This window comes from Tachysurus fulvidraco, chromosome 16, assembly GCF_022655615.1.
Source record: "Tachysurus fulvidraco isolate hzauxx_2018 chromosome 16, HZAU_PFXX_2.0, whole genome shotgun sequence".
Lineage (NCBI taxonomy): Eukaryota > Metazoa > Chordata > Actinopteri > Siluriformes > Bagridae > Tachysurus > Tachysurus fulvidraco.
This window is the reverse complement of record NC_062533.1, coordinates 11,560,322-11,578,709: the sequence shown is the minus strand read 5'-3', so window position 1 is coordinate 11,578,709 and position 18,388 is coordinate 11,560,322. Positions and strand designations below refer to the sequence as shown.

General features: G+C 36.5%; 1 protein-coding gene across 1 annotated transcript; it reads right to left on the bottom strand.

Moving 5' to 3' along the window:
* Positions 1 to 3,195: 3,195 nt before the first annotated feature.
* Positions 3,196 to 5,322, bottom strand: dio3b (iodothyronine deiodinase 3b). Its single transcript, XM_027166161.2, has 2 exons — positions 5,035 to 5,322; positions 3,196 to 4,859 (listed from the first exon to the last, which is right to left on the bottom strand). Exon 2 carries the CDS (start codon positions 4,702 to 4,704, stop codon positions 3,874 to 3,876), a length of 831 nt encoding a protein of 276 aa, XP_027021962.1. The 5' UTR covers positions 4,705 to 4,859; positions 5,035 to 5,322; the 3' UTR covers positions 3,196 to 3,873.
* Between the last annotated feature and the right edge of the window lie 13,066 nt (positions 5,323 to 18,388).

Sequence of the window (18,388 nt, the reverse complement as noted above, 5' to 3'; positions counted from 1 at the left end):
CCCAAGCATCCTCAGCCCTGGTTTCCTATTACTCACTCCCAGTATGTTTTTTTACCCTTATGTCCTGTCAGCAGGATGTACATCATGCATGGATGTTGTACCATGGATCCAGTTGAAATTTCATCTCACTGTGTACTACACAAAAAGACAAAAGATCTGCTAGAAAATAGAGCCCAACAGAACACCTCCCAAACGAATCAGTATTTTATATACAAAACACATTATTATTATATTTATTATACTTATTATCCGAACAGTTTATTTGTATATCTCTGATATAAACATGGTGTAGTCCATGCCCTTAATTTAAGTGTAAAATATGTCTAGATTGGTGTAGTATTACATAACACAGTGTTCAAATAACACTACAGCCTTTCCCAGAGTAAATCTGGCAGTGGCATTTGTGCTGTGAATCTGACCTTTGTCCTATGTCTCAGAGGATTTTTTTCAATATTGTGCAATTTAAGAAAGATAATGGGATCAGAAGAAAGATAAAGATGTCACCGATCATATGTTAATATAGAATCCGGAACAGGTATATGTTCCTGATAATGTCGAAATACTGGTTATGCAGTGATCACCATATGCTCATATGATAATACATTTGAAATGTTTGCTCATTTAGATCTATGATATTGTGTATTCGTTTGCTGTGTCATATCATTTCATAAAAATGTACGAGCTACAAATTAAATAAAAGACTTATATCCTCATTTTTCTTTACAATTTATAATATACGTATTTCTTTCATCCATACATTAGTCTCTTAATCTATGTAACTGTTGTGTTGTGGATCTGTACCAAGGTGCACAAGGTGGGAGGATTCACCCCAAATAGGATACCAATCCACTGCAAGATGACATGCACATACAAATACACACCCGGGGCAATTTATTATAGAGAACCAGAGAACCGAGAGCAATCTAATGTGAGCACTAGGAGAACATGTAGAATTCTGCACAAGCTGACAGGGAAGGCCACAGAAGAACGTTTAACACATGAGATTACTTTTTTTGTGACATGATGCATTATCATGCTTAAAGTAGCATTCAAACAATACTTTGGTATTAACCAAACAAAAGTGTGTCAAGAAAACAATCCTTACACTATTACACCACCTCCACCAGCCTGGACTGTTAACACTAGCCAGGTTGAGTCCATGGATTCATACTGTTTGTGCCAAATTCTGACCCTACCATCTGTGTGTCTCAGCAGAAATCAAAAATAATCAGACCAGGCTACATTTTTCCAGTCTTCAACTGTCCAGTTTTGGTGACCTGTGCCAAAAGGAGCTTTCTGTTTTTGGCTGACAAAAGTGGTACCCGATTTGGTCTTCTGCTGTTGTAGCCAGTCCAGCTAAAGGTTTTATTTCCGGAGATGCATTTCTTCTCACCACAATGGTGCAAAATGGTTATTTGAGTTACTGTTATCTGTCAGCTTGAATCTGTTTGGTCATTCTCTTTTGACCTCTCTCATCAAAAAAGTGATTCCATCAGTTTTCATTATTGCACCATACTCAGTAAACATTCTGAGCATTCTGGTTTTCCTTATAAAGAGTTTTGAGAGTGCAGAAATACCTTTTGCATTCAGCAATATGTTATGTGGATTAAGTGTAGAAAGCTATTTGTATACTGTGAATCCATATGAAAAGCAGCTGGCTAAAATTTTTGTGATATTTGAAAGAATTTGTAATGAGTAAGGAAGTCAAATTAAGTCATAATAAAAAGTATGAATGCTACAGTAAGTGTGTTTCCTGTTACAGATTCACAAGTTTTATTGTTCTAATTGTACAAATTGTTTTAAAGCTGTTCATTCAGAATTTGCTTTTTGTAGAAATGGACAATGCTTGTATGAAAAAAGAAAGCATTTGTTGTAGGAAAGAAGGAGAGAATCCCTATATCAGCTTTGTCAAGAAGCTAAAATAGCTGTGTGCATTTCACTTTTTTGTTTGGCACACTGTTAAACTTACATAATCTTTTATGGAATACAGAAGAGGGTCAGGAAATATGTTTTGTTATTCCTATGTCTCGTCATTTGATCTGCGAAGAAGGTCCTTGAAGTGTATGAACAGTGACAGACCTCATAGAACTGTTCCACTCCCTGTGTAGTAGTGTGGCTTCAGCCTGAACACTGCAGCATCTTCACAGCAAGCAGCCAGGCTGATCACGCTGCTCCCTGAGAAAAGGCTGAAGGGAATACACATTGATAACACTGCACACAGATTAAAGGGCTACTCACCCAGCACTGAATACATTAAACCAAGCAGCAAGGAAGTCTGCCACGTGGGACCCAATCACATTGCCTGCTGCTTGAATCACACACGCACACCACACACACACACACCACACACACACACACACACACAGAGAGAGAGAGAGAGAGAGAGAGAGAGAGAGAGAGAGAGAGAGAGAGAGAGAGAGAGAGAGAGAGAGAGAGACTTTTCAATCAAAGGACATTTCTTAGGTTTGATAGGTAATTTTAGGAAATCCACCAGTAAATGACACTTCTGGCCATTTTCGTAATAAGCAATATTTGTAAATATAAAATTATTATCTAAAATATTTCACAGTTCTAATGCTGGCTATATAAATCCCTTAAACGTAATTACATATTCTTGTGGATGATGCAGGTTTGGCATCTGACCTCCTCAAGCTTAAAAAAAAAACCCTGGAAGCAACAGTCATGTGGGAAATTAACACATTGTATTTCACTGTCTTCAAATTATAAAACCTTAATAGAGCAATTCAGCTTAAACAGGTTGGGAAGTAAAATATATTAAACATTCTGAATTTAAAGTCAAAGACCACACAGCCTTTATTGTTTATATCACCCCAGTTTCATAATTTGATTAATATTTAGAAGTTTCCAACAGAGATGAATGGTGTGAAGAGATTGTATGGTTATAGGTCTCATATTTTTCTATGCCTATTTAAAAATATTTATATTCTGTTTTATAGATTGTATTTTTATAGCTTAGTTGTAGTTCAATGTACCATGTACATCTATTCATTTTTAAACTGTTTCATAATATCAAACTGTTTTATTCAGATAAAATGCCCATGTTTAAACCTATGACCCAACAACAAACGTGGCAACACACGTAAAAGGCTAAAATAAACATACCATAATAATAATAATAATAATAATAATAATAATAATAATAATAATAATAATAATAATAATAAATAGCATCAGTCTGTGTTCTATCATTTATTTAAAAAATATTTGTTCAATAAAATATACACATTTTACAAAACAACGTTTGGCAATTACATTAAAGGCCGTTCTTCTGTTGCCAAGTACTCAAGTGTCAGAATACATCAGAATCGGTTTTCTGGATCAAATCCTTTTAAAAACCGAACTTCATGACAACACCAGAATACAATTAAAACAGTTCTACGGCCACACACACACACACACACACACACACACACACACACACACACACACACACACACACACACACACACACACACACACACACACACACACACACACACACACACAAAGACGACATGCAAACAAAATAGAATAATCCATATCACCAAATAAAAAGTGAAAACCATAAAACACCGTCAACAACAAAACTATTAAAGAGCAAAACAGATACAATTATCATGCGGTTTGTATCACTGAACACACACACACACACACACACACACACACACACACACACACACACACACACACACACACACACACAAACAACTCTTCCAAGATGCGCGTTGGAATACAGAAGTTAACGTGTGTAGTGTTGCTTCCAGCTCATAGCAGCTTCCAGGACACCCGTTTTCTTGGTTCTTCATGGCACACACAGTGACTGGCATCTAATTATTATTCATATTCATTTAGTTAATTGTTATTATTTTACATCTAGACCTGAACCACTACCGGTGTGGAGCCTTGGAGCTCATGGCGATATTGTTCGAGCCAGTTCCTCAGTTCAGAGATGCGGTAACCCTCGGGTCCTCTGCCTCCCTGATAAACCACCTTCTCGTCCTTGACTACGTAGAGGCGCTCGAAGTAAGCACCGTACGCCGTGTTGGAGGAATTGTCCATGGTGTCCACGACCACGGCACTGCCTGGTACTATGGCGTTCATGAGACGCGCCGCTCGGATCCTGTCCTTTATACACCGGTGGCGCGGGATCTGGTACGGGGCGTCCGTGCTCACCCAGCCGTCGGAGGGATGCGCCTCCTCGATGTATATAAGCAACGAGTCGGCGATATCGGCGTACTGGTCGGCAACGCGCCGGAACGCGGCCAAGCGCGTCATAAACGGCGGTCATGAGCAGCTGCCGAAGTTAAGGATGAGCGGTCGTGCGCCGCGGGCGTAGTCCAATATACGCGCGCGTTTCCGTTCGCCGAGCGGCATAACCTCGCTGTTGGGTGCCTCTAGCCCCAGATGCGCTGTTTTACAGAAGTCCAACTTCTGGCTGTACCACACAGCGCGCAGTGACTCCAGCGTGAACATCCGGTTCGAGTCTGACACGGTCACCGGCGGGTCGTCTGGAGTCGAATCCTCCCGTTCACGCATCACCAGCACCTTCCTTCGGATGCAAACAAAGTCCAGAAGCCACAGCAGCACCGCAGCCAACAGAAAGCGGGGCAACAGCATCAGGGACACCAGCGCGTTTTTGAGTGCATTCACAAAGTCCTGCATCCTCTGAGCGGGTGCGCACAGACAACTATCACCTCCCTCCATCTGTCTTCCTGCCTTCAGCCTTCTGCTCCGAGTTCGCCGCTTTTATACGACTTGTAAGGATTTGAATATGGAAAAAAAAAAAAAAAGCCTCCACGCCTCCACACCCGTGCCGCCTCCTCACATGGAGGGGATTTACCTCCCGGCACCTCGGCCGACTGGATGTGACAAACAGAACGGTACATAAAGAGACAGAAAAGGAGGAGGGAGGAAAAGAGAGATGCGTTTGGAGCATGCATTCATTACACCACATTATACTGTCATATGTAAGTAATTGCACTATACAATGGCAAATTAGTTAAGAAAAAAAATCACGTGGATTTCATTCCTTACCTTTCCTTTGCGACGTCACATCCACATTTGCCTTCTAAATAAACAAGTCTATCCGAAGAGCTGCGGCGAAGCTTCACAGCGCACTGAAGATCGTGCCAGTGACGCTGAACACATCACAGAGGAGCTTATTAAAGCAGAGCGTGTGGAGAAATGGGAAGCGAATGAAGCTCCCAAGTGGGTCATGCAAGTTTGGTCAGACTGAAGAAGTTCTTGGATGACAAGCTTATGGCAACTTTATGATGTATTCACTGGTTAGACAAATAAGAAGCACTGCACAGACCACAAGAAGTTCTTACATCATGCTTTTTGCAAAACACCGTACAGGTCTGTTTGGGTTGCTTTAGGCTGCTTTATTCTAACTCAAGCCTGGAAATTACCCACCAGGCGGCGCTCGCGCTCCCTAAATAAAAGACTTTATAAAGGACTTTTATATCGCATAGTATCATATCTTATAGTAACGTTTTTACTTACATAGACATACACTAGCTATTCTCAGCACGTTTCACTGCATTCCATGTATATAAAATGCTCTAGAATTATATTATATTATATTATATTATATTATATTATATTATATTATATTATATTATATTATATTATATTATATAATAACACTGTTGCAGGCACAGTGATTGTAAATGTGTTTTTGTGTTCTATATTATTATTCAGACTACTCCTAATTAATCCTTTCTTATTTTTCTTCTGCTAGTTTTTATCAAGTTATGATTGTTCATTTTGCCCTTGAATAATAATAAGAACTGAACAAAATAAAACTGAGTGGACCCATTGAGAAGAATTATTATTTCTTTAGTTTTGCTGTATATTACTTATCAAAGAACATTTACTACCTAAAATACACTGGGAAATACACTGCTAACCCTGTTACCTCCTATAAACTCTGCTATGAGTTTGGCACACAATTACAGGTCACACAAGGACAGCTGAGAATGGGAAAACAGCCCAGATTCAGCTTCAGCAACAGCTATCTAAGCACATAGAAATTGTGTCAATAGTGTGTAGAGCACGCATGTTCTTCATAGATCCTTTTAATTCAGCCCACTTAATAAGCTTGAGTTATATTTTTGTCTGTCATCTGCAACTACAAGCATCTTATGGTCCAAAAATGCCCATACAGCTCTCACCTTCAGTTTACTAAGCTTGTAGTTACTAAGCAACCTTCATCTATGCCCAACTCTGGATAATACTGTTATCAAGGCCAACGTTTAGCACTGCAGGATTTTTCCTCTGCAACTTTAATGTGCAGATGGTGTATAGATGTATTAGATCTATTATATATTATTAGAAATTAGATTACATGTATGGTATATATCTGGCATTCCTATTAATTATTATATATCATTGTTGCATTAAAAGGTTTGTCTCTACTACGCTTACTGTGCGGTAATGAGACAATTTAATAGGACTGAGAGTAAGGTCATTTCTGCTGTGACCTTGCTACAAACATTGTTTTGGGTGAGATAAATGAAGCAGTACCCCTTCAAAACCTTGGCATTGGTTCATTACTCATGAGCACAGTGGCATATGCCAGTAAAAGAGGAGTTTAACCTGCAACAACTATACACTAGTGACAACGTACATGCATACAAATCTGAAATGTTCGTGTTCCATGATGCTTGGCCCCGTAACTGATGTTACAAATGTTAGTATTTACCTCGAATTACAATGGCACTTACATAAGCCATTCACTAAATTATTCGTCTTACTAAATGGACATGACACTAGGTTTTTGCTTATATTCTACCATTTTATTTTTGCCTATTTTAAATTGCTTTAAATTACATTGCTTTTTTGTCCCAAAGGTTTTCTGTTATTTGCAGGTTTATTGTGTCACCCTAGATAAGAACACATTTTATTTGCTTTTATGTAAATGTTATTATACTGACAGGATATGTAATATACCTTATTGGTCAGTGTTAATTTTGTGTAATGAAGAAGTCTTCACAGTTGTACACAAGAGCCCTACATTAAATATGCATTTCATTTGCATAATCCTTTTTGATCCAGACATCCCAAAGCACCAAGAAGCACTATCACAAAGCCATGCTCACTCACCTCAGCATGGTGTCACACTCACTGTAGCTGAATGGAATTTCAAAGCCATGTCATGACAGTGGTCAGAACTACAGCACAGTACTGATTAATGAAATATGAGGGAGTCGGTGAGGAAAATGTGCTGGTATGAACTGCAGTCTTGTGAATTGTTTCACAAGATGAGAGTTCTCGTGTTCACTTTCAACTTGACGAAAAAAGGAAACAAAGACACAAAATGATCCTGTTGCAATCACAAAAAAGAAGCAAGATTACATCACAGAAAGATTTTTTTGGTTTGCATGAATATAAGTACGTTATGAAAAGGTGTAGTCAGGTGATATCCAGTCAAATCATCTTCTTTTGTTCCCTTTTTAAAAATGAGTGTGTACTGTATTTTCTTCTTAGCACAGTGTAATCTTTGTAATGACATATGATTTGATTTCACAGCAGTGCTTTAGTGGCAGAAATATAAGTTTAAATAACATTACTTATAGCAAATGTGTTTTCTGTCTTCTTGTTGGCTTTTTTTAAAATAATGGAAATACATATGGTGAGTTTGTTATTTAATGTTACAATTTAATAAGTATTTCATTGCTTCTGTTTATTATATTATGGTCAATAATATGTTTTCTATGTAACATTTCATGGAAAGAAATGACCACTGATGATCATTCTTTATTATGGCTGTGTTTATTTCCGCTTTGATGTCTGTGGAGATGTTAGTGTCTAATAATTTGGCTGAATCAACATTACTGACTGCATGGTTGTTTATTTCTATGGGGTGATATACACATGTTATTTTTATTGTTTTTGAGCTCTAGGTACACCATGAAGCCAGAGGAGGCTGTAGGTAATTATATCCTGTAGGTAATTATATCCTGTAGGTAACCTCACTACTGTTGCTAATGAGGCCTATAAGGATTGTGTTACCTGAAATCTTTCCCGGGAATACAATCAAAGCGGGGATACACCATCCAGAGCAAGGCATCACAGACTAGCATCTTGATACCAGTTTAGAGTAGCAAATCTACCTATCCATGTTTTTCTGAGGTGGGAGCTAGAAAGCCATACAGACATTTAGGGGAAACATGTGACACTTCACACAGTCCATAACACCAGTTTAGTAATAAGAGCTGGCCCCTAGGGAAGCTCTGTTCTTAATTATTACTTATAAAATGATTCTGTAAGCTATATTTAGTTAATAGCTGGATTAGGTTGGATAAAAGTGGGCTAAAATGAATAGTGTACATGCATAAAACTTTATGTGTTCCTATTTTCACCTTGACATTTGTTTATGTCTATCTGAATGAATGTATTTGAATGAATCTATTGGATTATTTATTTATTTTCTCTATTGCAATAAATATGCAGAGGAAAATTGCTATTTAAAATACACTGCAAATACACTCCTAACCCTGTTACCTCTAATAAACCCTGCTAAAAATTTGGCATGGAGTCCCGGGTCACATGAGGACAGCGAATCGTATGAAATGGGACAGCACTGTGCTGGAGTTCACAAAAAATACCTTTATTACCACCTTCTTTTATGCTTAGAAAGGGCTCTTTGTGGGGGTATCGTAATTTTGGCCCAAAGTGCGCTTGAAAATTTCACTGTGCCAGGTGAATTTGAATATCATACCCCCTATTGCGCCAAATACCAACATCAATGCAGGCAATTTCAGTTTTGACCAGAATAGCACTTAAATCAATACAAGAAAAAATTGTGTTGAGCCCAAAGTAGCGATGTGCTTTATAGTACTTTAAAGCTTAGTACTTTGTAGCTTTAAAGTCTTAAAAGATCTTGAAAATAACATTGCATATTTGCTTCAGCAAAGAACCTTGGTTTTATGTTTGGCTAGGATAAAGATAAATATCACAATATACATGCATACTGAGAAGTCAGGAGCTGTCAGAAAGCCCACATATTCATATGGTCAGAATTACACAGTTGGCAGTGTTATATACTCATTCAAGTACACTATGTATGATGCACCTTGAACAAAAGAACACTGTTATTCAAGTGTAAACTGGAAACTGAGCAGACCTTATATGACCAGTTGATTTGGTGTGTGTGCAATACATGTGCTCTGTGAGTCAGAAAGATTCCCGAACATACTGTAGGCTGCACTCTGTTTCACCATGAGGCACAAAAGTGATTTTGCAACTCCCAATATCTAAAATGTACTTTGAGTCACGTATTTTGAACAGCTAGCAATTAAATCCATACAGCAGCGTCACTGTGTGAATGTATGCCCTTGCGCAAGTGTTTTTTAGACTATAGTCAGCAGTGCTACAGTAAATGAGTAAAACTTATTAGAACTTTCCTATGGATCATTGTCAATATAAGCACAACACAGACATGCAGGGTTTCACTGGGAATAATAATCTTTTTTCAGTATCACGTATCATTCATTCATATCTATGTTTATGTTCTGTAAAGCTGCTTTGAGACAATGTCTATTCTACAAAATTCTACAAAATAATAAATCTCTTTAAAAAAAACAACATAATGTTCAGGACAGTATAAAGAGTTTATCATATATTTTCAAGCTATCACAATGTAAACAAAAAGGCTGCTGTAATGCTAACCAGTAAACTTATAAAAGTAACCATATAGAACTGGAAAAACATGTAAAGACATACTGTACATTCTGTTCAGCAGCACACTCAGCTGAGCGTGTCAGAGAACACAAGACCACTGAACAAATAATATAGGTATTGTAGCTAACTTTGTGTCTTCAGTACATAATCATTCAACTATTATATTTGGATCCTTTCTCAGTGATGTATGAAAATCTGTGCATTTCAAATCACACACTGTTCTTTTGGGTACTGAAATAAAACATAATTAAATCTAGTCAGGACATATTTTATACGTTTATTAATTTAATTCAGTTTCTTCTCATTCACAGAATTTGGCAGACGTCCTTCTCTCGTCCCTTCATACATATATACACACATACATACATACACACATACATATATACACACATACATACATACATACACACATATATACACACATACATACATACACACATACATACATACACACATACATACATACACACATATATACACACATACATACATACACACATACATACATACATACATACATACATACATACATACATACATACATACATACATACATTCATACAGTTCAGAACATTTTAAATTCTGGTGAAATAATAATTACCTCTTTTAAGTGACATAAAATGTAAAAAATATATTTGACAGATATTAGCTGATGTTCTCCTAATTTTTAGCTGACATTCATCTAATTAATTTGTTAACTTTTCTAGATTTGTTAACCTTTACTGCACTTAGTTTCTGTTACTAACTAGGAATGGACCACTGGGGCAAAAATCACACCGCCCCATGCTCCAGAGAGGAGCAGAGAACCGTCTGATTGTGTAGGTGCTTTGTATGTGGTAATTTGCATGTTATGCATGTTGTGAGTAATGATGTCACATCCTGCCTCGGTGTGCATGTCATGCAAAGTGGAACTGTGCCTCCATGAAAGCCTGTGAGCTCGCGAGACTATATAATACATGCAAACAACATTCTGGATTGAAATTGCAGTACAGCAACAACTGCAGACGTAAGTAGCCATAGCAACAAGATAACCAGTTTGTTATAACATGATAAGTATACTGTTCATGATTACCTTCTCAAATCAGTGATGAGTATTATCAATGTTCTAGATTTATCCAAAATTCTGAGACTGTAAATAAATTTATCAAAAGCAAACACTGCTATAAGCTCTTAAAAAGGAGTACTTTACATTTTTCACAGTGTGAGTAGCCAAGATCTGATGTCACTCAGTAGAATGGGGAGGGAAAGGGTAGATCATAAGAAATATTGTAAAGAGTGGGAGACAGAAAGTGGGATAATGGAGTGGATCATTTTTGTACAGGAGAAAAATATATTAAACACTCACATTTCTCATGTAAAGGCGAAGAGAAAGAAGAAAATGTCTCCTTTTTTTGGTCAAGGTTCATTTTGTACTTTTGTTTGGTTTGTAAGAGTTAGTTGTGCTTATGCAAGATAACTGCATTTTGTTAACCTGTAAAAAATATATCAGAGCCTAAAACATTAGTCAACCGTGAGATGTGTCTCATGACTTTCATGGGTGTAGTTTGAGAAGAGAGTTTTAGTACAGCAACAAAACAGCACAGAACAGTATTCAGTGTGTTTGTGTGAGATTAATTAAATTAGCTGATGTTCAATTATAAAATAAAATTCTAGTACAGAATGACGATGTGTCAAACGGAATTGATCAGATAGATGTTTGGTGTTTTTCTAAAGTTTGGGTTTTAACCAAAACAGGCTCTTTCTGCTGTCTTCGTTGTACATAACAGAATACATTGTGCTGCTGTTGTAGATACAATTCTTATAATTACTCCTCGTTTTATCATGAAATCAACCTTGTTTTTACTTCCTGAGTCAAATCAGGGATCAAATGTTATCTGAAATTATGTTTGATTTGATTCTTACAGGGATTTATTTTTTTTTTTAACCAATCTGTCTTCATTCTTGTAGTTTTACAAACACAGGACATGATGGAATGAAACTGAACATGATGGTAAGTGCAAAAAGATGGTAAGCTGTAACGTATGGAAGAAATAACCTGCATTAAAATAGCCAAGTCATCTCAAATTCACTATCATCTATATTACCCAAAAATTCTTTTGAAGTTTCACCATAATTCAAACGTCACCATGTTCATGGCTTGAATTTAAAGGAATAAATCTATTTGATGATCAGAATACAATAGCAAACATCACACATTCTTTTTACATGTTTTAAATTAATGGTGACTTCAATGTAAATCTCTCCTGCAAAGCCAAAAGGGCATGTGAGGCCACAGTTTGATGTACATTCCTGGGAATGCTCCAGGCCTCTGCTAAACTGTTACAGCACAGTGCACTGCATCCTCTGAAAAATAGGGGCATTTGAGGCCACTGAGCATTTCTCTTTTTTCTTTTTTTCTTTTTATCAGAAAGCAGGCGCTCCTAAATCTGTGTGGCTACACACAAACACACACATTCTGATAAACATGTTGATGCTTTTGAGAAGCAGAACATAGACACAGGGTCGAAAGGGCAGATAATGAGAAACACAAACTGAAATACACTGAAATGTTCAGAATTTATGTAAAATGTGAGAATGAACCTGGGTATTAAATGATTAATTGTTTTTTTTAAGCCAATAAAAATACATGACCCATCTTAACTGGAATTCACTGGTGGAGTTGTTCTTTCCTGACAGACAGAATCTAATTTGTCAAGAGAAAAATCGCTCTATGTTATGACTGTGTATGTGGTGGAACCTTGACAAAGACAATGAATATAACCCACATAATTTTTCTACAGGAAATAGCTATCCTGAGGAAAAAAACAATCAAGTCCTGTCCTGTCCCATTACAGGAACTGTATGTATTATAGCAGTTAACCATCATTATTTTAGCTCAAGCTTTCATTACACCACATCTTCTGTATGCTCAGAAATTTGACCCAATTGCCTACATTATGATTTCATGTTAAAAGTTCTATGAGCAAGGAAAAATTGCTATGTAAATTATAAAGAACCTAAAATGATTAGAAGACATAGAGGTTGTCAGGGAATTCTGAATTTTGAAATTAGCTGGTTAAAAACTGTTGTAGTGTTGGTTAACAGGCCAATAAAAAAAAAGGTATTCAGCTATACTTTTATATATAATATGTTAATATAATGTGATATTGTATTGTTGTTCTTATTGAATGTTATTAAATGACTATTGAATACAAAATATAGCATTTTTGCAAATACAGAATATTATCATAGTCAATCAAAACTAAATTGTCTTTGATTTCATCTGTAAAGAAATGTGATTAAACCTGAGATGAGATATTACAAGCTCATACAGAAACATAAAGCTCATACAGAAAATAAAGCAGCAAAATACCTCACCTATGATTTACCTTTTTCTATTTTGGAAATAGGTAAATCATAGGTGAGGTATTTTGCTGCTTTATTTTACTCATCTATATAAAGGGAGTAGAATGAAAGAGAAATGTTTCCCTTTAACCAGCTATCAGCTATGTAAACTCTCCAGTAATCACAGAATTATGGGTCTTTTGAAAATGTTGAGATGTAAATTAACTACATTGTGGTGCACTGAGAGCAGAAAGGTGTACAAGACAGTAGTGAGACCTGCTATGCTGTATGGGTTTGAGACTGTAGCAGTGAGGAAAAGATACAAGGCAGAGATGGAGGTAGCAGAAATGAGGATGTTGAGGTTCTATTTAGGAGTGACGAGAATGGACAGGATTAGGAACGAGCACATCAGAGGGACGGCTCAGTTTGGCTGTTTTGGGGACAAGGTCAGAGAGGCTAGATTGAGGTGGTTTGGACATGTACAGAGGAGGGAGATGGTTATATTGGTAGAAGAATGTTGGAGATGGAGTTGACAGGTAAGAGATCAAGAGAAAGGCCAAAGAGGAGTTATATGGATGTGTTAAATAAGGACTTGAAGGTAATTGGTGTGACAGTAGAAAATGCTGAGGTGGAAACAGATGATTCGCCATGTTGACCCCTAACGGGAAAAGCCAAAAGTAAGAGAAGTGGTGCACTGTGAGCCACTGATAAGGAAACAGAGATTGATTTAGCTTGCAATTGTAATGCAACTGCATTTTATATTAATATATCTGTAGTTTTCAGCAGTCTAAATAAATCCATGATAAAATAACGCCACTTTATCAAATGTGATGACAACATAATGTTCTATCTATGAACAAGAATTGGGCTAAACTAAGATTTTTACTTCAAATTATGATATGAGATACAGTATAGTACAGTACAGTACAGTACAATGTGAAAAGCTGATTCATTGATCCATCAAACACTTTATTTAAGAACATACTTGGCTAATTGACATATAAATAAATAAAACTAGGAACTGAGCTAACAAGCTAAGCAGTACCCAGAACTAATTCCTGTGGTGTTAAAAGCTGTGTTATAAAGTTGGTTCAAATCAATCATGGAATCATTTTCTACTAAAATAGATTGTGGAAACATTGTGTCTCTAAAATGTCTCTCAGAAAGCCTGACAAATTAGTTTGTCACTCTCACTAATTATATAGCATACAATGTTAGCACTGAAGATTGCAGTGAGTTTGTTCTAGTGTCATATGATGTAAAATAATAGTCAAACAAACACTTATTGTCTATGTGGCTCTGCATAGTTCAGATGAGGATGGAGCATATCATTTTAGACACTTCTGTACCTAAATCAAAGTTGGAGTTGTTTTCTTTATGCTTAAATAACTTAATATGTCTGGCATATGTAGAATGTTCACACAGTATAAAAAGTAAACTACCAGAATTCAACCTGATACAGACAAGAGTAAGACATTTTCACAATGGCTTTTGTTTTCACAGCTATAATGACAAGCAAATTGTGTTTGTCTGTATTGCCAATTACTGTTATTTCAGTAACAACATATTGTTTGGCAGTCAGAATTATTCATAGTAAGGAAATTTTTTAAACACACACACACACACACACACACACACACACACACACACACACACACACACACACACACACACACACACACACACACACACACACACACACACACACACACAAACAAGACATTATTGTTTTTTTATAAGCAAGTATTAAAAGACTTTTGAAAGTATTTAAGACTTTCACTGTGATTACTGAATGTTCACACTTCTCTGGAACAACAGGGGACGTCTACAAGAATGTTTTCCTATCAGATCCATTAACGGTCCCCGTGCACCCACTACATTCACTCACTTTACAATTCATACCAAGTCCCCACACATAACTTGTACATTTGGTGTCTATATTTTAGTATACAGTATACTGTAAAATGTAACATATAATTTTCTGTCTGTATTGGTGGTTTTTACTAAATTTGCAGTGATTTGTCACTGTGTTTATTTTCTTTATGTCTGTCCCTGTTTCATAATAACATGTAGCACCATTCTGGAAAACCTTTATTTCATTCCTAACACGATGCCTGTCTAAGGTGTGAAGAACAATGACTTGTCTTGACCAGGGTACTTTATATAACAACACTGTCCAAGAGAAATCAAGATTTTTTTATGGTGGGGTATAAATATTTGTTCACCTCAACCTTGCTTAGATTTATAAAACAAACTCTGAAGTTATTTCATTCAGTTTAATTTACTGGGCAGTCTTTCAGCTCTAGAGCAGCATTTACTTTAAAAAAATCATAAAATCATAAAAAAAATAATGTCTTTGTGATTTGAACTCTTTGCGAGCATGAGTAAAAAGTATAGCAAAATAAAATTAAACTAAATAATGAATAATGATGAATTGTTATTTATGTTCTACCTTTCGTTACCAGCCAGTGAACAATGTCAGTTTACTGTCTATTTTCCTTTTTTTTTTTGTTTTAATTTTTTATTTCTCTTCATGTCTTGTGAAGGATTACCATCAAAGTACCCAGTGTATGTCACAATACTGACATTCACACTAAATTATTATAGAACACCACACTCTGATTCTCTCTGTTGCCTTACAGATTACATTTTTCTAATTAACTATGGCACCCTTACGTTCTCAATGCATAATTCCTTTTGTCACTGATTACTAGATATATTCAATTTTTTAATATGAAAAGCTTCAAAGTCAAATTAGCAAAAATATACTTGACTGCAGGATGGGATTACTTTCATTCAACTCTTAAAGTGGGAGGATAAAATGATGGGAAAGATTAAATAAGGCAAGCAGACATTTTTAATTAATTCCATATGGAGTATCACGTATTAGATATCTTAAATAATTATGTAATTTGTTCTTAATTTGTTGAATTTATTTATACGTGTCTGTATTGTGTAATCCTCTGTGTATTGTTTCCTCAATACCACATCTCAATCAAAGTTGAAGCTATGCTGAACAAGGGATTTATGGAAAAATTGTGGCCTTTTTATGAATGGATAAAGATCTCTTTACCAGGCCATAGAAACAGTGGATTCCTAAAACACTTGGGGTTTTTGAGAAAGACTGTACTCAGGAATTAAAAAAAATTCTTAATAGACTGACTTATTTCAAATTTCAATCAGGCTGAGATGATAGTTGATGGGATGATAGTTTCCCCAATGGATCAAATGTCCAGGACTTGCACTAGGGTTGCTAGTAGTCGCATCTCTAACTAAAGCTTATAGCTGCCATTTAACGCAGCTTTTGTAGCAATAATCACTAAAAAATGAATTGACTGGATGTTGCAAATAAATTTTTAATATAAATGTCATACAAAAAAAGCTGTAATGAACTAAAACGAGAAATCTCCATGCATTGGGGAGTTGGTAGCTTTTCCTCAGTAAAAGCACCGGCCTCTCATGGCAGATATTCTACAGAAGTGAGACAATTAAATCCGAAGTGCAAAACTGTTATATTTGAGTGTATAAATCACAGTTGAGGTTAACTAAAAATCTGGTGCTGGTCATTTGATGACGTGACATATGATGCTCTTTGTTGTTTCTTTTTTCATTGAGAATTATCAAAAATAAGCATACTCATTTAGATTTTAATCCATTGATTCTTTTATTATACTTTTTTATTTTCAAACACTCTATGGGTCATTTCAGTTAAGATAAGGTGGATAAACTGTATAAGAAAGGAGGAATGGGGTAATGGGTGTTAACCAAAGCAGCCATTTTGGCTACAACCCAATAAGTAGAAACAGTAAGGATTTTATGAAATGAACAGGTCAAACAAGGCCAGCCTGGTATTTATAAGTCTGGAAAGCTTTGGGGACAGTGTATGGACATACTTAGATTTAAAGAGGCAGCATAGAGTTAAGAACTTTACAGTGAGTTGGTATGGGTCATACATATAATTCACCTTTTCAAAAAATTTAAAAGCAGATGCTGACCTGACTTTTACTTTGCTTCAAAGATTCATCACACATGTTGGAAAGCAGATGATAAATATAAGCCAGTGAATCCAGATCATTTACTCCAGTTCTTTTTTCTGCTGTTGAACGTTGAATGTTTCCAACAACGTTAAATCATTTTGTCTCAATATAACATATATTTCAGAATTTTCATAAATGTGGTATCTTTATTTGTATAATATACATAAAATGATATAACATTGTAAAAACCCTCTACATAAAATCTGACATTTTATCTAAACCACTCAGAGTATAAATATCTTGAAAAGAATTGTGTGAGCTTCGGAATCCAACAGGAATAATGAGATTAAAAAAAGCAGTCAAAGTGTGTCATGATGACTGATAGAGACAGAAGAATGCAAATCTGCAATCATGAACACACTGAATTGGATTGTTAAAAAGGCATGTTCCAATAGCATTTATCACTTTTATAAACACCCATAATAGGTACTGTGGCAGATTATCAAGTTCTTAGTAAGAATTATGATTATTTAGAAAGGAACAGATTCCTGGAATTCTATTTCTATGCAGCCCAAGGATCTAAACAAGACTAGCCCTAATTTAGGTATCCTAAAATGAGATTAGACAGTTGTGAAGGCAGAGCTTACCCACAGGCAGCCTAAACATGTTCCTCACATGACTGTCGCCCAGGTGCTGAAAGGACAGCTCCTCTTCAGCACCCCAAATGTTGTGGAAAGTGAGCACATGGCAGGGAGGCAGAAGAATGCAATCACAGCGGCAACACCCTCCATCAGAAACAGAAACAGTATAAAAGTCTGCAGCACTCACTCTACGGTGAGCAACTTCAACAGCACAAAGTGACACATTCTTAGATCTTTTTTTCAGAGCTACCTGACAGCAGTAAGGCTGCTTCCTGTGAGCTCTGCCACCTTTAGGAACACACCTGCCACATAAGTTGTTAAGTTGTTATGAGGTCCAAAGACCCCCAGAGAAATGATGGGTTGGAAGCCATCAAATGTGACATGTTCAATCTGTAAATCAGTATTGGAGATCAGCAAGAAAACCAACCAGGCTCCTGCCACACCCATCCTTTCCACCACTGGGTCGCCATGAGGAGAGAAACAACATGAGCTGCCACACTTATGGACCCAGACTGGAAGCAGCTCTCCCTGTTCTGCTCCATTGTTGAATATACTGTATCCAAGAAATACAATGGTGGATCAACTGAGTGCCCCAAGTATTTATTAGCATATATGGAAGTGGCACAAAGAGAACAGCAAGGAGTTTATAACCAGCTAGTCCAGTCCTAGTCCTGAGAGTTCCAACTGGGTGCCAAGCTCCTCCTTGTGCCAAGCACTGCCTGTAAGTTCCTGGCCTGCTATCAGAGCCCATACACTACG